At 40.0% G+C, this 23,039-nt stretch overlaps 1 protein-coding gene across 3 annotated transcripts in view; it reads left to right on the plus strand.

The window, feature by feature from the left end:
• Positions 1-3,310: 3,310 nt before the first annotated feature.
• Positions 3,311-23,039, plus strand: part of tead1b (TEA domain family member 1b) — a 48,337-nt gene continuing 28,608 nt past the window's right edge. For all 3 annotated transcript variants that reach the window (XM_083969261.1, XM_083969262.1, XM_083969263.1), the window contains exons 1-2: positions 3,311-3,478; positions 17,416-17,668. In XM_083969261.1, the coding sequence (XP_083825387.1) occupies positions 17,521-17,668 (148 nt within the window). In that variant the 5' untranslated portion in view covers positions 3,311-3,478; positions 17,416-17,520. The remainder of the gene's footprint in view (positions 3,479-17,415; positions 17,669-23,039) is intronic.

A 23,039-nucleotide genomic window follows, 5' to 3' on the forward strand; every position in this document is an offset into this window, starting at 1 on the left:
ATGACCGTTTTTTGTTGTTGTACATCTAGATGTATATCTATATGCAAATACATAGGCCCAAAAGTTTTTTTCAGTACAATTAATAATACCAGTATAGCAATTTCAGTTAATCTTCAATCTTTTTAGCGCTTTGTTTTCTTAGTTTTCAAGTGCCAGCAATAAATGTTACGTGGGGACTGTGGAGAAACATCCCTGACAGTCAGGACATCTTGAATCTTCAAGCTGCTTTCAAGGTTTGACATGTGTTTGGGGTCATTGTCTTGCTGCAGTGTGACTCCTTTTCTTCAAAGATGCAGACCAGAGGGCATAGCATGACTCTGAAGAATGATGCAGTGCTACTCAATGTTTAGTCAATCCAGTGCAAGTCTCTCTGCAAATATTCCCTCCAAACGTTTGGCCTTGTGTCCCCCTCCTGAGAAGTGGATTGAAGTGGTCTGTTTTCTAAGAAAGTCCCCTCGCTGTTTTTGAGTCTTAATTCTGTATTTAGCAAATTCTGTATCTGTGATGGAGTTACTTTTCTGCCTCTCAGGGAACCTAACTTGTTGTATTGATCTCCTGGTGGAGTGGTCACTTTTTGTCTGTCTGATCGTGCTTTAGAAAACACTGATCCAGTTTTCACAAAGCGCTGCAGAGTTCCCTGCACTGCTCCCTTCGAGACCTTTAGTCTAGCCATGATCTGATGCAGAGAAAACTCCTCTTTGTGTAGAATAACAATTTCACTTCTGACACTTCCACTTTGCACTGATCCCATTTTGCTGCTGTGACAATGCTTCTCAGAAAGCACTGGTCTGCTGATGACTGAAGGGAGAGTCATATTTATATTTATAGCAGGTGAACACTGGCTGCAAGTTGAGTCACTTGAACAGGCCTCTGAGAGTAGATCAGATATATAGATAGGCTTTAGAAGTGGAAAACACACACCCAAACTGGATTTAAAGGAATGCAAACTGTGATACCCAGCTGGAGGCCACAGTTGTTTTTCAGCTGGTGATTACAACTTAAGTTTCTATACACCCAATCTGCAGGAAGGCCTGCCCGGTCCCTTCAGCACCCCCCTCCTTTCCCCTGTTTGAATTTGGTCAGTCCTGTGAATCAGCTGCTGCCTTTAAGTGCCATAGGAAATATTGGACCTCTGAGCTGAGCAATGACGAACGTTGTCAAGATGTCGCCACGTGTTTTGAGGGGAAATGACAGATAAAACCATGACAGCAAATCACACTGTTTGATATATTTCATTGGTTTGCTCTGTTTATTTATTTATTTTTATTTTGACAATTTTTATAGGATAATAAAGGGATTTAAACACCAAACACGGACGTAATGCAGCACAATCCAGCTGCATAGTACTGTTCTCTTTTAGGCTACTACCAGAGTAGCCTTTTCAAATTTTCTGTATCATAGACTGTTTTTTCACAACATTCAAGTGAAAAATAAGGTTGGAAATCAAATAATCTCAGTTCATTTTATTCGAGTTAAATTCACACAATTTAAGTAAAAATTTAAGTAATGGTGTCTTGAGATAGGCTATCAATGTTTGAATGGCAGCATTGTGTTAACCTTTCCACTCACTATATCTGTCTTGTGAGAAACTGATTTATATTTAGTAGTTTGTAGGATATCTCAAGATAATGTTCAAAGTAATGTTTTTTCTTTTCTTTTTAAACAAAAAGCAAAAAACAAAACAGGTGGTATCTGCTGTGATAGCCTAGAAAGTACAATTTTAAGCAAAATGTCATGGAATAATAGAGCTATTATGAAATGAATGACCAATGAGCCCAATGCCACAATTCATTTAATTTGTCATACATGTGCTATTTATGTGTTCTGCACAATTTGTTAACATGGTTATTTCAAAAACATGCATAAAACATTTTCTATTGAATAACAAAACACTCATCTGAAAGCTTCCTACTAATAAGACTGAAACATCACTTGTGTCATTAGTCATTTTGTGTTTCTTTGGAGTCACTTTGTGTCTCATTTTGGATTTTTTTTTTTTTTTTTTTTTTAGGTCTCTGTGGTTATTTTGTGTCTCTTTGTCATCACTTTTTTTTCTTTTAGCTTGTTTGTGACTCCTTGTGGTGATTTTGTTTGTTTGTTTGTTTCCTTGAAGTAAATGTTGAATCTCTGTGTTGTTGTTTGTGATACTTTGTGCACATTTTATGGCCTGTCATCACATTTTTTAGTCCCTTTGTTGCATTTTCTGGGTCTCAATGTTGTAACATTTCAAACACTATGCAGTGTTCATGTAGCATTTAAGCTATTCCCTACTACTCCATTCAGAGGAATTAGGTCAGTATAGTCCCATCAACCACACTTTAGAGAGTTTATCTGAGGTGGACTTTGTTCAAGTGTGTTTTGATCGATAGCTAGTTATAACCTTTTGCATGAGGTCTTCGCAGCTCTGGAGTTGTAAATTCTGAGTTTTGTCGTGGCCCTGAAGGCGTCACTTCCCGGGATGTTTACTGCGCCCTCCTCCCAGTCCCCGCCGCTGCCTGCCGCCTGCTGCCCAGGGCTGGCTGCTGGGGCTCGGGGATGACGCCACCTCTCGCTCCGCCCCGGCGCAAACTCGCTCTTTGCGTTCATTTCATTCCTCTTCTCATTCCGAGCATTCTTCGCATCTCTGTCAGTGCGCGAAGCGATTCACCTACACCTTTTTCCCGGCTGGCTCAGAAACACCAGAATAACTTGACATAGTATTAAAAAAAATACCCAGTAACATCACATTAGCCTACCAAAAGAAAGCGACATTTTTTATATGAGATAGCTATCAATAACGAGGTAAGTTTCACTGGTAGTTGCAGGTATTCAAACTGGTTGTAAGACTTCTGTTCGTGGGGGCTTATAGTTTGCGTGTTTTTTTTTTAATATTTTATTTTGGAAATGCTGTGCAATTTATTAAAATGTTGGCTACATTTAGGTGTTTACTATTCATTCCCATGGCGTGAAGTAACGTTTAGGTCGTCTTGTTTTTTCCATCGCTGAGATAGATGGCCGATTCTGGTCGCTGTTGCAACAGGATGCTCACTTTGAACACTCACTGTTGTTGTGCAGCCCGTGGCTTTGACATAGCAGCGGAAAAATCTTTGACATTTTTCACATTTTTTTGAGAAGAAGCCCGATCGTACGCCCCTATAAAAAGCCCCCAGGTGTCGTTTTGCCCAGTGGCCAAGATCCTTTCCTCAGAAACTCCCGGTGGGATTCAGGATCAGGATGAACTAAAAAAAAAAAAAAAAAAAAAAAAAAGAACACACACACACTGGCACGGTTAACATTTTTTTTTTGGACAAGATGACGGCTGAAAACGTTGCTGTTTTCCTCTCTGTAGTTGGCTCAGCCGGGACTTGTTGGAGATTTCACCGGAGCATTTTCGGACCACCTCGAAGAAAACGCCGGAGAGAGAGAGAGAGAGAGGGAGACTTGTTGCTTCAACACGTTTGACGGTGCTTTTAAAAAAAAATCGACAGCGAAGTTTTGTGTAAGTCATTTCTTTTGTTTCTCTCCCAAACATGTCTTTATTTCTTACTTATCTCACCGGTCTCCATGTTGCTACTGTAACTCTAACGACACCGACTGAACTGAACCGGAGGAAAAGGTTAGAGACCAAACTCCTTTTTTTATTGTTTCGTATTGCGGGCTGGATTAAAAGCTCCTCTCTGCCCCTCCCTGAGTGTCAGAAGTGTAACAAAAACTACTAGTCTGACAAACAAACTATACTAATTTCCATTTTTGTACAGTCTGGTGTCACTCAAGGGATATCTCCAGTGATATAAAGCAGAGTATTCCGGTAAATGTGGAGGGTTTGTTGAGCTTTTACGTGGGGTTTCCTTCATTGTTTTCCTTTTCCTCCCTCCACTTTGGGAAATGCCTGCTCAGCTAAAAACTGAGGTCCCCTAAGTGTAGGCCAGCAGTGTGTGTGTGTGTGTGTGTGTGTGTGTGTCACAAAGTTTTCACTCCTTACTGTAGTTTCCACCCTCATAGCCTATGCAAAGTGAGAAATGTAAGAAAAGGCCAAAAGTTTTCATTATAGCTACTGTTTTTTAAAGTCATCTTAAACTAAACGTGGGTGTAAGCTACTGTAAGCACTGCACTGGACCAAACAGTGAAAGATTTTTCCCTCTTTGTGCCAGACTTTGGTAACTCTCTGCTCCACCACCACCACCACCACCGACCCCCCCTCCCCTTTTCTTGACACTTAACTGAATATTTGCTGCATCAAGTTGTCAGATTTGGTTTGCTTTGAACAAACAGCCCAGTCAGGTCATCAGGCCACAGTTTACACAGCTCAGATATGCGGCCGTGATTCAATCAAAGTCTACTTTGTTTATATACTTCATTAATTTAGCTAAGGGTTGTAAAATGCACGTTAACGTCGCCTCGTTTGTTATGTTTTGGCTCTTCAGTTCAGTATCTCTGTCAGCTGTCATCGCCGGCTTGAGGAAAGTAACTAATCGCCTCCTTTTAGAATATGAATATTGTGAAAATTGCTGTTATGTATTATTATGACTATTGTTATTGTTAGCTTAGCAGGAACTGACACAGCTGAGCAATGGGGTGAGAGACAGATCAATACAAGCTTTAAGGAGGTTCTTGAACAAAATCCACTTTCTGTCACTACTACTAGCCTATTAGAAGTTTTTTTTGTCTGCAGCACCCACACAGCCACCATCCCTTATATGTTTTTGCAGTTTTCATTATATCAAATATGCATTTTCGGCATTTCTTCCAGTAAGTTTGTAGAAAATAAAGATTTAATTTAAGTAATAGGTCTTTTGTCATTTCCGGGATACAGTTTGGATGCAGTCAGGCGTAACCCCAGTCATGTCACAGTGTAAATCTGCTTGCCTGGAAGAAAAAAAAGAAAAGAGCAGGAGTAGAAATAGATGCTTTGTTTTCAGCTTATGCAACCAGTGGACCTGTTGGATGAAAGCCTGCATAACATTTGTGCAAGAATAGGATGTTGTCTTTGTTTGACCGAATTAGACTTTACTTCTGAATCGAAGAGTTTCTAAACGTCCGCTGCTTTTCAATGGAGCATAACTCATCACATTAGGTATTAACTAGCCGACATAGACATGTTCACAGCTATGTTGACAAAGAGTGTCTTTTTCTGTATAGTGTAATTAGTCTAAAGAATGTGTTAAAAAAAAACAGTCTCCTAAAATGATTGTTAAAATTATGTTGTGTGACATTTAAGCAGATGCCGATAGATATGTGAATGGCAGTGGGTTGCTCTGTTATCGACACAGAGCTTTCGAGGCTATACACAGGTGGTGTGTTTTAATGTGCTTTAATGCATTCCTCATTCAGATGTTGCCCCTTTATGTTTCCTTGTTGAGGTCTGAGCGCAGGACCGCACAGTGTCGTCAGTCTGTTGTGAAATGTTGATAGAAGAATAATATTCTTTCTGAAGCACACTGACTTGACTGTGTTAGCTCATGGAGTAAAGTGAGACTGTTTCCTCTCTTTGGCCGTCCACCAAATATCGTTTAAGGGCCGTTGACTTTCAGAGCATCATATTTTGGCCAAACATCTGTCAAATATATTTGTGCGTTTTGAGCTTGATGAGAAAACATAGAAATCAATTCTTGCCTTTTGCTTTTTACAAAGTAGAGATTAACTCTCTCTTGCCAGGAACGGGGGTTTGTGAGGCCAGTATTATGTGTGTAAGACACGCATCGGTCTTCTTCATGTGTGTCTGTGCAGTGACACTGATTTTGAAACTGTCTTTCCAACACTGTGTGTACTTTTGGCATCTGGGGTCATAATTTCTAGCTGTATATCATTTAGTATAGTACACAGATAAACCCTGTGACCCATATCTGTCTGGGCCTCATAACTACACTCTGGACTGATAAGAATATGCTTATTTATTTTCTCGTAACCAAAGAGGAAATAAAAACTCCCTCTCCTACAACTCCATATAGTCACCATCATCTTAAATCTCAGATCGACCCCTAATGGTTCCTGGCTGCTAAATTAATAGCACAAACTCTGTTTCCAGCAGGATGCCCCTGTGTGTCATGTACTCCATGCAACAGGTACTATGGAGCAGCAATGTTTGAATCTCATCTGAATATCTTTTCAGTCCAACCAGTTTTATTTTACATCAGTTGTGATTTAAAAAGAGCTGCCATTAACTCTAATCATAGATTTGGGCCTCATGTTTAGATTATATATAAATATACTGTATAGATGTTACACAAAAGACTTAACAACTGAAATCGTTTCCAGTTTGGATTAAAGGTAATATCTATTGGGTAAACTGCACTGTAAGCTGTCATTTTGTGTTTACTAGTGTTTGTGTGCACAACAGAGGAGATTTAAAAGGAAAAAAATGTCTGTTTACGTCTTGGTTTATGGTTTGTGGGTTACAGCTTTGTTACCACTTAGATTAGATGTTAGGTCCTTGCCAAGATACTTTCATGGTTCGGATGATATTTGTTACTGTCAACAGTGTAAAGCTTTCATAGTGTCGCAGTTTCCACAGTTCTTGGGAATTATTCCACATCATACATGTGTGAGACAGACGTTTTGTGTTCGACGGACAGGCTTTAAGCTGTGAGTGAGTGACTGAAAACACGCATGTATGTGTAACAGGTCTGATGAATTCCTCATGGGAATGTGAACACATTATGTGTCCCAGATTTTTAATTGAAATGATAATACATGATACAATTTTTTGTTATGAAAATTTCCAGGCTAGAAAAAAAAAAATCTCTGATGTGTAATTGAGTCTGATCACAGAGTCATTAATTGTGTAATTAGATGTGATGTGTGGCAGGGGTAGAATCACATCAAAACATCAGTGATCTCCATGGTCAAAAGCACGCTTTAAAAAAGAGGACACTCCTGCAGGCTTCCAGACTGTGTGTGCCCTGAGGTAAACCCTGGTCTAGAAAGGGAATTTTAGAGTATGCACTGCAGCTCAGCAGTTTGAGCTGGGCCCACTGAGGCCAGCGGAGAGTGCCACCAAAAAGGAAAAGCTGGCTCAAAGCCACTGACGTCATCTAAGTAAATCTGCTTCAGTACTGCAGCCATAAAATGACTGCCAGCTACCGAATGCACTTTGGCCTTGTCAACCACCTTTAGTGGTGCAACACGGTTTCTTTTTTTTTTTCTTTCCTCCTCACTGTGTATAGTTATGGAAGACAGTCTGTGTTTAAGTCTAGTCCCATTTCGCTTGAGTAGTAACAGACTTTGCCTGTTCATTCAAAAGGAGCAAGTCATGTTTGAGCCCTTCTAGGTTTACAGAAAGCATCAAATGACTTTGAGCGTTTCATATCCTTTGAAGTCGTACCACTTTAATATTACAGTCTCATAATGTTTACCATATGGCAATCTCAGTCATTTGCTCTGGAAAGAAGGCATTAAGACTACATAATGTCTTAACCACTTACTGTATTATGGACATGCAGTGCCGTAGAAGTAATTTAGATGCTGGGACATGGTCATTTTTTTTCCAAGTTTTTGTTTGAATAAAAAGACAAAATAAATGAGCTGCCTCATGATCACTCACAGATGAAAAGCAATATGTACTCCATGAATCATTAGATGAGTCAGTTTCTGAAACCACTATAAACATTTTGAGTTCTTAACCACAATGAAAGCAGGAAATCTCGGCTTCAACAACTTCCTGTCTCTGGTGGCCATAGTAGCGGTGGTGGTGTTCAGCTTCCCACTAGTGAAAAGAAACAAAGGAACACAGTCACTTCATTTACTGTGTATAATTTGCGGCCTGTATTCAAATGTGGGTTATTCAGTCTCGCTGGCACCGTATTCTCCAGTCGTTGCTTGTAATAAATTCCCACAAGACCTTTCATCAATGTTGTGTTGTTATCATGGCCGACACAGATCAGGCAGGCTCCCTCTGCCCTGAAGGTGCCCTGGATTCAGTGGAGGCACAGATAGACTGGAGGGTAAGCTCCCAACATTAACATGCAGGCTGTGCCCAGTAAATTAGTTTGGAATCCGAGCTGGGACAGAGCAGTGGAGAGCTGCATTGTCCACTGGGCTCCACGCTCACTTTTTTCACTTTTTTCCTCCTCATGTGCTTCTTCTAAGTTGAAAAATTTTAAGAGCACATAAAGAACTTTAGAGGCGTAATGAAAATTTTTATCAAATTATGTGTTTTCCGTATTAAAAAGGGAAAGGAGGAGGCATTTACTAGCAAAATGATTTCACTTATTTGAATACAAAAAGTACAGAAGTTTTTATTTTATTTTTTTTTTTTTTATAAATTAATTCGGCTTCCAAGTGTATTTATTTGATAATGATGTAATTATTCATACTTATTGCCTATGAACAGTATTAACATGGGGATATTTTCTGCCACTGTAGGTGGATGATGGTGTAGTATCAGTATCAGAGCCTTTGGTTAATGTAAATTTGTTTGACTTCCTCCTTTTATGAATCAAAACTTTGTGTATATGCTACTGAACTGAACTGTAGGCATCATCATTATCATCATCATCACTGTCCGTTCCACTCTCGTAAACTTTTTCCCTGTTAAGTCTGCTCAATAGACCCAAATAATAAGCATGTTGGTTTATAAGTCCACCAACATACAGTATTTTATTTTCAAATTTTTAGATGCTATGTCGTTACGTCTACAGCTAATGATTGTTTTAAAATAATCTACTTATTATCTTCGTGCGTCCATTTGTTGTCATCTCATCTCGTTTTGTCCTGATCTCTAACATATTAACTGTACAAATCACAGAAGTGTATGGAAAGGAGCAGATATCTATGGATTTTCTGTTTAACCGACTCTCTGTTTCAGTTCTATATGTCCAAAAAGCATAATAAGACCAAAAGCAAGTATTTGTTAATCCATTTTTTTTTGTGTATTTTCACCAAAACAGATCACACAAATACTTTTATGTTTGTTGTTATATACAATTCATAGTGATTTGGAGAGCCGTGTTCTGTGTGGGCGACTGGACATCTTCTTCTTTGTATAGACTTAGTATAGCGTCTAACTTAATAACTGACTCCTCAGTGTCTTACAAAAAACATCAGCCTTGGATTTCTCATTACCCATCCAATGCCCAAAAAATTCCAATTACAGTAAGCTATACAAGTAAAGACAAGTTTACTGTTTGTTTGGTCAGTGCACTAATCTAAAAATTGATTTTTTTTCGTGGATGAACTACATGAAGTCAAAAATAGAAAATGTATTGTCACATTTCTGTCACTGTTGTAGCTTTGTATCCTCATATTTGTGCCCCCTGCTCCCATATGGAGAGTCTGCCTTTTCATACCACGTTGACCTACAGTAGATGAAAAAACAGAATTTGGTCAAATATGTCATTTTTTACTCCTGTTGCTACATTAAACAATGCTAGTAGTTCGGTGTTGTATAGTGTTGGTATTTCTTTTGTTTTGGACAAAAAGTATTGGACTGAAACACACTGGGAATTTTCTTGATTATACCAGTCATACTTTTCCTTAAATATTTACATCAAATAGTTTTTTAGGAAGATTTATGCTGTGACATGATTTCTTGTTTTCAGCAGCAAGTCTGTAAGGTACATCAACAGATGTCTCAAAAATATTTGAGCGTAAATATATTCTTAATGCAGCCACAGTCATCACCAAAATAAAATCACATTATACACAATTAGTAAGTAGGGGAGAAAAAAAAACACATTTGATTTTGTTAATTTCACCTGGCTGCACAGCAACCCTAAGGAGGCTGCTTTATGGCAGATGAGTCCAGTGTGATATGAAGGAGTTGCCAGGGGAAAAAAAGAAAGGAGGAGAAAAGAATAATGAGATGAGACAAGGAAGAGGGAGAAAAAAAAGTATATGGGGTGGATAAATGATGGCCAGAAAAGCAGAAGAAAGGAGATGGAAGTCAGTGTGAATTGGCAGAGCCAAATGCAAATGGTGGCCTTCATGCTCATCACTGTGATTTGTTTTTTCATGCCCATCCGCACGCGTCCTGATTGAGCCAGTGGCCAGCCCTCGGCCTGCTCTGCTCTCATAACTGTCAGGAGATCCTTTATCTGACGGACCTTTATTTACAGCTTTAATTTCCTGAGCTTTATGTGTTCCGCTCGCACTCCTCACCGCTGTGACATGGGCGTATGCTGTCTGGAATGCACTGCAAATTTTTGATAGGCAAATATCCTCTGAGCTTTCATTACATTTCATGTTTGAATGATAAATTGTATTTTTTTTTATATATATATTTTTGGTATTACTGGCAGGACAGTGATGTATCCTCAGAAGGAGAGATTTTTGTCTCTGATATTACAGTCAATTTTCCCTCTGTTGTTCGGAGTAGAAGACCTTTAGCTATTCCTCTTTTCTCAGCTGCCGACATATCTGATGTTGTCCAGGTCATGTTGTTGCTACCTGTTTCTCAGTCAGAGGCAGGTAGAAAGGGGCTGCTTTGACAGAACCTGTAAATCAATCCCATTCTCTGGCAAACAAAGATTGATCCCACGGTGGCCTGATGGTTGCTGGGTGGTGGGATTCAGGCCTCGGATTTGAGTGGGATGATATCAGACAGATTCATGGCACCTAAGCATGCCGGTTCAAAGAGGCATGAAATAAACACTAGGCCACTGCCAATAAAAGAAGCAGCATAAGTAAGCTTTCTAGCCTCTCCAGTGGACCCACGGAAATTGGTATTGAAAACCTTGTTTACTCATTCATCTGTACTCCAGAGCTGTAGCTGCATTCAGGAAACGTAAAGGAAAATACAAAAATCAATCGTTTTGACCAGAAATTCTTACATAGTTTAGTGACATGAATGCGTTAATTTAATTTTTCCCCTGCTACCAGCCCCATTTTCTTTTCTTAAATGAAATCTAGAGAGGTTAAATATGTGCTTTGAGGATCTTTTTTTCTTTTTAATTAAATGTTGGGGTTTGTGTTCAATGATTCACCTGTTTTGTTGATTTTAATTTATTTTAAACAGTAGCTGCATGCCTCAACTTTACCTTGAGTACTAAAGCTTTCTAAATAGACTCAGAAGACTATCCCCATAGGTTTTTAGGTCAATTTCATTTGATTTTTTTCTTCTGTTCCAAGGTTTGAGGTCCTTAAATACCTACTGCCAAAGACTTCATTCCATAAACACACTTTTCCTAAAGTAATTAATTTGTTTTAATGACAGAAACTAAAAGGAATTTCAGAAACATCTGTCATTGTAAACGTTCATTCATAGTCGGTTACGCGTTGCTCAAAATGGAATACTTTTGACATTGCCGTTATAATTATGCAAAGGCCAGGTTATGTCTTTATAACATGCTGAAAATGTTGAGTTTTGAAATCACATGGTAATTATAGTTTTACACACTGTGGCCTTAACTACTATGGGCCATTATGGGGTGCACAAAAGTCATTCACAGAATCATTATTGCACCCTCTGAGATAACGGCACAAAAGAACTCCACATGGAAAATTACATTTGAGACCTCTCATCTGCTATTTCATTACCTTGCTCTGTCTGATGGGTGAAATGGGTTCTCTTAATTTAAGGAGCTGGATTCCAGCTTGGTGAGTGGTTTATGTAATCTCACAGTAAGTGTAATTTCCCATAATGCCATGTCACAGCTACTACTCTGCTTAGCTACCACATTCACTTATTGCATTGCGGGGCCATCTTCACCCCGCATCTCACAAATAAGACCATTTCTATGGTGCACACCCTGCAAAGACAGAAGTATGCAATTATCTGTAAGCCACAAGTGTTTCTATGGGTGACATTCATACCTTCTTTTGACAGACAGACATTAGTCCGCAGAGTCTAAGGCACTAAGAGACTGTCTTCAATGACGATGCTGCTAGGTTATTCACATGTTGCACATTGCAAAAGCATCCAATTGATGCCAAGGGATTCTTAGAAACCGATCTATTGAGGACAAGATGACTTTATTCTGCATTGTTTCAGCACTGGGGCCGAGTCAACAAACCCCATCTCCAGGTGACAAGATAAGACAGAGATAACGGTGTTAATAGTGGCCGAGGCTTTGTTTACTCATACTGGTATTTAAAGAAGTATGCAGTAGCATCTTTTGTGGACACATGAATAACCTCACCCCACACCCTTTTACTTCTTCGGTGCACAACAACACACATTTCTTTCTTTAGTATTCCACCACATCCCACATTATATGTTGGTAATGGTTTATGTTTTTGTGAGTGTAGCATCAAGGAGCAAGAGTTGAATGAGCAAAAATGGCTCGGATTCTTTTATCAGTCGCCCAAACAATAAGATGTTTTTCTCTGCTGTACGGATCTACAGTTACAGTGTGTATTATGTGTACTAGTTTTTATTGGTGAGAGATGTATTTAATGACAGTAAGAACAAGTCTTTAGCTTATGATGCTGAGTGATACACTGTGGGTAAAGACATTAACTTCATTAGTTGTCAAATGATATGAAGCAGGAGCAATTGTAGCTTTACATAACCTTTTGTAGAAACCCATACAGTTGCTAATAATTTATATCTTTGTTGACCGTAATGGTGCAATCCTTCAATAAATTATTAATAAATTGCATTAATTGCATTAGTCTGCATCCATGTTTTATTCATGTCCACATAAATCTGCACCTTCTCCAAACATCTGCTATGTGCCGCTTAAGTAGAAGTAAGTGTTTCAGTTCAGAGTGTCACCATCACTTACACTTTGTCAAATTGTTTGAAAAATGCATTCGTGAAAGAATCCAGATAGTGTAGGAGGGTAGGACTGCAAGACTGCGCCAGATAATTTGTTTCATTCACAAAAAAATTTACAGAAAACATTACTCATGACAAAGAAACAGAGTGTTCAGAAAAAAACATTTTGAAGTTGCAGGAAACCTGTGTGAGGACCCTTGAGAAACATTAAGGAACGAGTTGTTGAAAGCTTTGTGTGGCTTTTAGGTATAACTGGTATAACTTACCTTGTGAGTGACACGTGAAATTTTATCCAGGGTTGAATCGCTTCGGCGTTTTTTAGAGTGTTGCTCTGCCTTGCATTGATGCACATCAGGGAGAATGTGAACGACTATACCTGAACCATGAAGACGCAGATTATTTTTTACAGATTAAGAAATTATGTGGCGGTGCAAAACAAAACGTCCTGAGAGCGGCGAATTCTTCAAAGAGTGGCATGAAAGTTGAAAGTGAGTTCATCTGATTTGTTGTGTTATTTGTATTGGACGGCTTGTTTCAGTTTTCCTTAGATAATGATCCAGGCGACACAGTTGATCTCAAACTGTAGAAAAAACCCCTGGAGAACCATTGTTTACCAAGTAACATCTGTATTGATGTCCATGTGATGAAGAGTGATTGCAGTAGTGACATACTCAGTGACCCAGCTTCTCCAACAGCCATCGCGTTTCTTTTTTTTCCTTTTTTTTTTTGGAAGCAACACTTTTCGGCAGCAATAATTGATGTAGTTCTTCCATGTCTTGAGTTATTCTCATACAGTTCAGTGAGACAAGTTGAAGTTTATATAACGTAATTCATTGCACGCTACTGTAACAGTAATAATTTCCTGGTGAGGTGTTGAGCGCTGGCAGAGGAGGGAAATGTTGGTGTGTAAGAATCAATCTGCTTTGATGGACAGATCCACAAAGTCACCAAGGACTACTTAAACATATCACTTCATCAACTTTAACACAGCATGACAATTAAACGGAGCCAATGCTCATAAAAAAGAAAATTAGAAATTCATAGTTTTATAAAGGAAGGATTGACAAAAAAAAAGTTTATAAGGGGGGGATCATAAAAAGCTAAACTTTAGGTTTAATGGACAAAATCGACTTTTGCATTTTTGCCTTTTTAAGCTTTTACAAACTTTGTAATCCAGTGTTTGGACCTGATGGGGACAGAAATAACTTTCCTCAGAAGCTCTTCTTGCAGTGAAAATGAAAGGTGGAATTGATTACCAGCACAGTTCATCATATGGTCGGGATGAGAGGAGCAGAGGATCTAGAAAGAGTCCCAGCCTTTTAGTGGTTGAAATGGGAATTTTTTCCCCTCCCTCATCAGTTTGTGAGTTAGTTCTGCAGTGTCAGCAGTCAGCACACAAAAACGGAATTCAGTAAAAGCTCTCTCTGCTCTCTGGGAGTGTTTTTTTCCCCCAACAGCTTGCTCCCATCCCCCCCTTTCCCCCTCATGAACTGACATGCTGGAAGAAACATATGCTACTATTCCCACTTCCTGACAGCTTGTGCTGCTTGAATAGGATCTTGCTCAGGGAGGAAGCAGTTGTCTGGAAAGAGTGGAGAGATTAAGACAGGAGAGAGAAAAAAAACCTCTGTGATTTTCCTGTAAAGGAAGTAAAACGGTATTTGAAACATTGAGTTAAGGGTTAAAGACAGTAGCTGTTTGATAGTTGATAGATATTCTGAGGTTGCTTTATATTGAAAGCAAAGTCTTTGTTTGGTTCTGAGGTGAAAAAAATCAAACACACTCGACTCGTCATGTTATTCCGAGTTAGAGCGACTGGAAACAAAACTCAGTCAGGGCAGTGTTACATCATTTCACACCAGGAGGGTGGTAGCGTCACCTCACACCTTACAGTTTGTGCAGTAGGCTATATAAGTATAGTTTATACTGTAGGTTGGCTTTGCCATGACGGCAGCACATCAGCAGAGCAGCAACAGCTGGAATCCTTCACCTGTGTGTTCACTAGATATGATCAGCCTCAGTGTTGTTGTTGTGTTCACACTCACAGAAACATTCGACATGTCTCACTGCCCAATATACACACTTCACAGGTCTCCCAATGTAGGAGCAGTTACTGTTATTATCGTCCTTGTTGTTATCGTTATTATTTTTGTTACAGGGGAAGGCCATTTACAGAGAGCTCTGTTTTACAAGGGCGCCCTGATTACATTACATATACCACCATTTACATATATTACAGGATGCATAACAAAGACATGTATAAAAACTGTGTAGGTAAAAATGCATATTCAAGAAAGATTGGTATGCCCCATACCATAAAGTAAACCAATCAAAAGAGATTTAAATTGATTAAAAGGGATTAGTTAGTCTATTTATTTTAAAAAATGAAAAAAAAAAAACACTTATTGGTAGTTTCATTGAAAACCTTGTTTACTCATTCACCTGTACTCCAGAGCTGTAGACACATTCAGGAAATGTAGGAAGAAAAATACAAAAATCAATCATTTTAACCAGAAATGCAAAAAAAAATGCAGCTATGAACTAAAACAAGTCTGGTTTACACAACCTGTCACAGTGTTTCCTCCCCACCTGTTGGTCAGATGAGACCTGTTCTTCATTGGGAATGTGTCTGCTGAAGAAGTTCTGTGAAACATTTACTATATCATGACATGAGCATTAAATGCCTGTCTTGTTTATTTAGGCATGATTGAAGCAATGTTATCTTATTTGGCTTGAGCCGTGTTTGCTTTGCTGCAATCTGCATTTATAAAAAAAAACGTAACCATAACAGTTGAGGGACTGGAAAGTTCTGAGAATCAACTATTATATTATTTTTTATTCTTTGTAGTAGAATGATGATAGCACCGTTTTGTAAATAAAGCTCACCTATGCAATGTGTGCCATAAAGGAAACCATCTGTGTGTCTGCTGGTTGTGTCTGTTGAACTCCGTGGCTGCTAATCCCGCTCTGCAGAATGATTTCCATTCATGAAGGCCACACAGCGTATATTAACTGCAATATTGCTGAATCTCATTTTACCACATGCATGCTTCACTGGTACCCAATAAAATACCATGATTAGTCTCATCTGTACATTCATGAAGTTGTATTGTGCAAGAGTCATTGCCCATAATATGCAAGAAAGTCCGCTGGTTTATGTTACTGGACATGCTACGCACTCTGCTTCTGATGCAGTCAGTCGCCACATAATGATACAGGCCCCCCCAAGTTTATTAGCTGCAGATTCATCGAGCTCGTTGGTCTTGTCAAAAGCTGCTGGTGACATGAGACTTTCTCCAGCAGCTTGGTAAGCCACACAAAAGGGCACTGGTTCTCAGATTGAGCTGTAGTCTGTTAATGGCAGTTTTCTTGTAAAGCCTGCAGATCTCTAGTCCACTACAGGACAAAAAAATCCTCTAATTTCTCTGAGTTGCTTGAGTGTCTGATGTCTGTATATTATTATCGTGGTGCAATGACTGTGGCTGATTAGTAGCCACAACGCTTTTTTTCAAATGTTTTGCAGACGTCTTGTCGAGTTCATAACTTTCAAAAAAAACAATGACATTTCTCAGTTTCAGCATTTGATATGTTGTCTGTTCTATCTTCCAATAAATATGGGGTTTAATCGTTCTGTTTCTATTAATGCTTTTTTCAAACCTTTTGGAAAAGTGTTGTAAAACCTTGTGGACTCATCAAATCATATTTCTCCACATGTACCCTATTATCGTCAGAAGCAGGTAACACTTTATAATAGGTCCACACTATTAAGCATTAGTTAAAGCAGAAGTGAGTGATATATTTGTGTTAATATAAGTCTTAAATAGTTATATCTTCCGACAGCAATCACTTACATAGAGTGTTTGGACTGAAACACGGGTCTCTCAGTCCCTCTGCTCTGCTCTGAGCCGAAGAGAAAACATTTATCGTATCCTACAGTTTTTATCCAATGAGGAGAGAGAACGGCATGCAGGGCTGTGTGTGCAGCCAAGGAACGCCGTGAATGTGGTGACGTAGCGACGAGGACTGTTATGGTGCGTTCAAGGAAACTCGTATTTTTCCGACCGTGAAGTGGTACCAGTTCGATCTGGTACGAGTTCACCGGTCGGAAGTTACGAGTGGCCGTTATAGTGACTTTCACCGGTAAAACAGGTCGGAAAAACACGAGTGGGTTGCCTGAAACGCTACAAAGTCGCAAGTTGTGACTTGAAGCTGTAATTTACGATTTCAAAAGCCTGCCTGGAACGCAGCATTAGCGAAAACGACCGGATCACTCACTTCTGCTTTAAGCATTAATAAATACTGAATTCTTCATCTATAAAGCATGAATACTCATTAGTATGTAGTTTATAAATACAGTTAGTTATTGCTTATCAATGATGAGTAAAATATTTGTAACTGTGTTTATAAACTACATACTAATGAGTATTCATGTGTTATAAATGATGAATTCAGTATTTCATGCTTAACAGTATGTACTTATTATAAAGTGTTATAGCATATATCTGATCTCTGAACAATTGTTCGTGGTTTTAACCTTTGTCCTCTCACTTAATAAGAAGGAAGTGCCACAAGTTCATATGAGAAAATATTTCAAATTGTTTAAACCCATCCATTGTAAATCAAGTCAACAATATTCCTGGTCATGTCCAAGTTTATTGGCTGCTTTCGCTCCATATTGTCTTGTCATCTAACAGTGTGCAGTGTTGTTTGAAAGCAGATGTCCGCTGCTCTGTTGTGGAGACTGACATCTTGGTTGTGTTTTGTTTATTTGGGAATTCCAGGTCTCTCCCTAGTCTGCTCCAGGCTTCAGCTTGGAGAGCCCAACCGCCACGATTGATCCCAGCAGCTGGAGCGGCAGTGAGAGTCCTGCCGAGGATCTGGAGAGGATGAGCGACTCGGCAGACAAGCCTGTAGACAATGATGCCGAGGGGGTGTGGAGCCCTGACATTGAACAGAGCTTCCAGGAGGCCCTGGCTATCTATCCTCCTTGTGGACGCAGGAAGATCATCCTTTCTGATGAGGGAAAGATGTACGGTAAGTCCACATGTGTGTATGAATGAGCTTTAACCAAGGCGGCATTATCTGTGTTTGTTTTTTTTTGCATAATTTCTAATAGATGAGAATAGAAGGAGCTTAAAGGAGTTACTTTAAATGTGAAGCTGGTGTAAGAAGCTGTAGCTTAGCATAAAGTCTGAAAGCAGGAGGAATCATTCACCTTACTTTGTTCAAAGGTAACACATCTGTCTACCAGCACCTAAAGTTATACTCTTCTAAAGTATTTGTTAATATCATTATTTTGGATATGTATGGATATGGATTCACCGCTGACTGTAGTTTCATATTTAACAGACAGACATGACAGTGGCATCAACTCCTCATTTAAAATGACATAAAACAAAGTGATGAAGTATAATTTTCCCAAATGAAAAAGGGGAATCAATACATGCTTGTGCTGAGAAATGCAACATTATACGACTCCCATGCTGAGATCAGTCTGTGATGTGCTCTGTGCCTATATAGCCACTACTCTGGTTCACAGAAGTGCAAGTTTATAAGTAAAGCAGCATGAACTATTAGTCAGTAGCAGATGGTACTGCGGCTGCCACCAGCTGTGCCCTCTCTCCTCCCGCCACTTCCCCCCCCCATTCCTGGCTGGGTGATGTCATGGAAAGAGGGAATATTTTCTCTCTGTGGTGTTGGACCGTCTCACAGCCTGTCAGTGTCAAGTGAAAGCAGAAAGCCCCTCGGAGCATTCGCTCGCAGCTGTCATGTGACCCCTCCGGCCAAACAAAATGTAAATTCTAGGAGTTTCAGTGAAACCCCTCAGCTGCCACTACAAAGATATGGGCTCAGACAACAGGACACTCCCCATTGTCTTTTCCTCCAGTTCCTCTGTCCCCACACAGAGTGAAGCTGGCAGAGAAGCTGCCCCTCTGCTGTGGATTAAAGCATGACAATTCGGTTTTTCTAGAGTTATAAATGAGCAGTGCTAAGTGCAGGCCTCTCTGTTTAGTCAGTGAACACGCTCAGTATGATGAAAATTTTCAGCTTTTTGGCAGACTGTGGCATTAAAAAAGGTCAAATGCCCTTTTTAATTTATTATTTTTGAGAAGTTACAAAGAGAATAGAAAGTCAGCTTTACTGCAAAGACCTTGAATGGGGTCGGTGCTTCTCGTTTAAATCGTAATGTTTAATTAGATAAACAGATGAGAATTATCATAAACTGAGCTGAAAGACGACCCTAAGCCACTGAAATCTACCTCATGAAAAAGACAAAGGATACAATTCACAGACGGAATAAAAGATTATTACTCAAGAGAGATTAAAAACCTCAATAACAAACCCAGCGAAAGGTTTGTTTTTGTGGTGTTGAATCCGTCTTAAAATCTGCTGAGGAGACAACTGTGGGGTTGAATAGACGTTCGTCCTGCCAGATGTGCTCTGTATCTGGTTACACGTTGTCTCACCGGTAGCAGAATCCTTTGTCTGTCCGTCTCGTCTTACTGAATCAGAACAGTATGGCGTTAGATAAATAGTAGATAAAAGTGTAGAAAACTGAAATTGTACAGAATAGAGAGCTAATGTATAGTTACATGTTTCAAGAATGTGGAAGAAAAAGGAGCTGAATGCCGCGGTGGACTTACAGCTTAACGTATGGGAGTTTGGTTGGTGGGACAATGTAATGGACTGTGAACAGCCTCGTATATTTTCTGGGGACAGTGCTTGTTGTTCAGCTCTCCAACTGTTGCTACAACCCAGTGCCAGTTCCATCATGCCATGAACCGTGACAGTCCCCCAAAGCGAGGAGGTGCCATGGGTCTTTCTTACTCCAAAAAAAAAAGAAAAGAAAAAAAGGGAAAAGGCAGCCATGTTTTATTTTCAATAGATTGAGCTGTTCATTATTTGAACAGGGTGTTAACCAAACATAAAACTACACCAGGGACAATACAGTGGACTTGTGTTTGTGCAGTGTGACTGTACACATCACAAATTAAATACAGTATAGACACTGACATGTAAATAGTAGTAGGGGACTTTTTTTTAGAAGCTACAGGACAGTGTCTTTGTGAACATTCACACTGGATTTGAAATGTTTTATGGCTGTGAATGAATCCCATGTGTGATGGACAATAAGGTCATAGCTGTAGGGAGCAGCCAGTTTGATTACCTCAGTGTTGAAAATTACAATGAACTCAGTGTTGGGAATGTTTTGAGGAATGCTTGGAATGTGACTCGGTTCGTTTCTTTTTTTCTTCTCTCTTCTCTTATTCCTCTGACATATTTACTGTTTTTTGTGAGCAAATCTTACAAAATACTTTCCATTGTTTCCTTTTGACTCTGCCGTCCGCTTCCTCGCTCCTCTTTGTGAAATACGTGAAATATTGTAACACTCAGTCAGTATGCAGTATTAAGATGCAAAATAAATGATATTATTTAAGGAATTTATAAGCTAGACAGATTTACTATTAAGACAGCGCAAATATTCAAAGAAATGCAAACCCTGGCTGCATGCGCTCTATAAAGATAAAGATGCTCTCTTAGCCAGTATGTGTACACTGTATATTCTTTGTATGATCCCTCGGATTGTCATTTGTGCAAGCAGTGCAGGCCTTTGAAATGCCATCAAAAGATAAGTAACCAATGAAGTGGTCCTCCATGCTGCTGCAAGGGATTGATTTGTCTAAAACATCCAGTGATTTGTCTTTTGAGAGGGGAAGGGTTCAGCTTATCATGGTGAGGCTGATATGGCACTGTGATCCGGGTCCATAGGGTTTATAACAGACACAGAGAGACACCACACAAAACCTCTTATGGCATCTGAGATGAAAGTTGGCTACAAGGAGACAGGTATTTTGTAGTTGAGAGACCCTGGGGATGGCATAGTGTTCCATACACAGAGCTCATCACAAGAGGAGCCGCCCTGAGTGCCCTTAAGCCCTTTGTTATCCTGGGGTAGAGTGCAGTTAATTAGCAACAGTCTCTATAGCAACTGTGTTGCGGTTCAAAACAATTTCTAATTTCTGCTTCTTAGCTTATTGTGGTGTTTACCTGAAGTGTTTCGGATGTGCTGAGACCAGTGCTGGCTGGCGCTGCGCCCGTTTCTCTGAGGCTAATTGTAACTGCAATGGAAACACTACATCTGCATCTAGACTGTATCACCCAGCCAGCGTTTTGCCTCTGCCCCAGAGTTTACTTAGGAGAATATTTTAAAAAGTAAAGGGAAATAGAGGGCACTGGCCCCTAGCCAAAGGCCTTAGATTCTGCACTTGCATAATTCACCTGCTGTGCGGGGCTGCATTCATTTATCCCAGAAATAGAGTTGATAAATGAAACAACACGCTTCACTCAAATTGTATGTTTATTCATTGAGTTATGTATTTGCACTTGCCCCGCAAGCTAAATGACATTGGTGAATTTTTCTCAGTTACCGTTTAAATATAGAAGAACTGGTTCTTATTCCATCTAGTGACAGAAAAATGTAAATACCTACTCTACCTGAAGGCTGCTTGCACCACACCCACATGGTGTTTTTCCTGTTTTTGCAGCGGCCACTTGTATTTGATGGCTAAGGTTCTCAGTCTATTGAAACCTAAATGGCGGAGTCATATCCATCTCTCAAGACATTTTCGGGTGCTCTTTGTGCCAGTGTCATTTAATCAGTCTGGTTCTGATAAGCAATAGCAGTAATCATTACCATTAATCAGATCTTCCAAATGATACAGTCAGTAAATGATTGAAAGCCTGTACATACTGTATGTTGCAATATTCCCGTTGCAGACGCGCTGCTGGACGTTATGCCTCCGTCTGCACGTGACTTTTGATGTAAAGCTTTTCCTGTTACCATTGTGCTGTTTGCTCTGCCATCTCGTCAGTGATCCAGCCCAGACCCCTCCTGTGGGAACTAAGTGGCACTTGGTTTGCAGAGATGCCAAGGATGAGTTAGATATAATGAGCAGACCTGGCTTGCCCCCGATGGCCCAGCACTGTGCTCCTCTGGGTCTCGTCTCACCGGGCCGAGCATGCTCTGAGACAGAGCGAGCGGATCTGATCCTCCCTGCTGGGCAGATAATGAGGAATTCTGGGATCAGCTCAGGCTCCCCGAGTCACCTGCATTCACTCAGAATGGAGTGTGAGGAACTTCATTGCAGGAGAGGCATCACACACCTCCAGAATAATCCCTCATTTGTTCCCTCGTCATTGTCAGTGTAAGGCTACCGTGTTTTCACACACATGGTAGTGAAAAAAGTCCAATTATTTTATGTCTTTCTCAAAAGACGTAACTGTTGAAAGTGTAAATAGCATTGATGCAGGTTACGATGAGGGGAAGGAAGAAGCCATTTTGAGCTGAAATTCAAGGTTTTAAGGTTGGTTTGTGGCCAAAACTGGTTATTTATTCATCACGGGTCGCTATGGAGATGCCTTTAACTCAACATGCACAAGTTGACCTGTTTTTTGTTGTTGTTTTTTTTTAACTTATCTCGTGAAGATGTTGGACTGGTCATGCAACCTCCTGTGATGAGAACATCATATATACAAGGTGTGAAGAGGAAACCACTTTGTCCACCAGCGTTATGAAACATGGATTATGTATCAATATGCTATATTTAAACTATTACATAGCACATGTGTGTATGTGTTGACGTGATCCTCTCATGTCTGTTTAAACAAACCCCGATGTTCCTCATGGTCCTTCTGCACCTGTTGTTTTTCACCGCAATGCGATGCACTCCTGGGTCTAATACACCCAGTAGACACCAGTCAGACCGAAAGGAGCCAACCAAAACATACAGATGATGATGATGATGATAATAATAATAATAATAAAAGAATTGAGATGAGGCTGATTTCACTCACTCTTTTGCATCGCTCAGTTCCTACATCTCTTTAGCTTATTGTCCATGTGTGATTTTGTGGCTCTGAGAACGAGCAATTAATGAGACTCAGCCCCAAAATGGGTCTACGTTTAGAGCTCCCCTGTTGCTGAGCAGCAGAATTGATTTTGAAGTGCATATTATTTCATGGCAGTCTGTTCAGGGAGGGGGGTAGGGGTAGGGGTAGGGGTAGGGTTTGGGGGGTGGGGGGGGGGCAGGTTTTTTAGCTCTAACTCATGTCCATGTTGTGGTGACCAAGCATAACATGTTGTGGCTCGTGCGAGATTCCAGTCTCCTGCCCATGGCCTCATGTTGCCGAGGGTTCATGCCTCACAGGGCTGCCGTGGTGATGGACAGGACTGATGCTGACCAGGCTGTGGAGAGAGGTTTCTGAAAAAAGGAGGATTTGTGACTTTCTGAGGCGCTGATTCTGTGTTTTGTCTTGCACCATGTTGTATAAAACATTTTTTTTAAGTTAATCCAGTAGCACCACATGACAATAGTGGATAATGCTTTCACAATCAAATCATTGC

Source organism: Trachurus trachurus, assembly GCF_905171665.1.
Source record: "Trachurus trachurus genome assembly, chromosome: 3".
Classification (NCBI taxonomy): domain Eukaryota; kingdom Metazoa; phylum Chordata; class Actinopteri; order Carangiformes; family Carangidae; genus Trachurus; species Trachurus trachurus.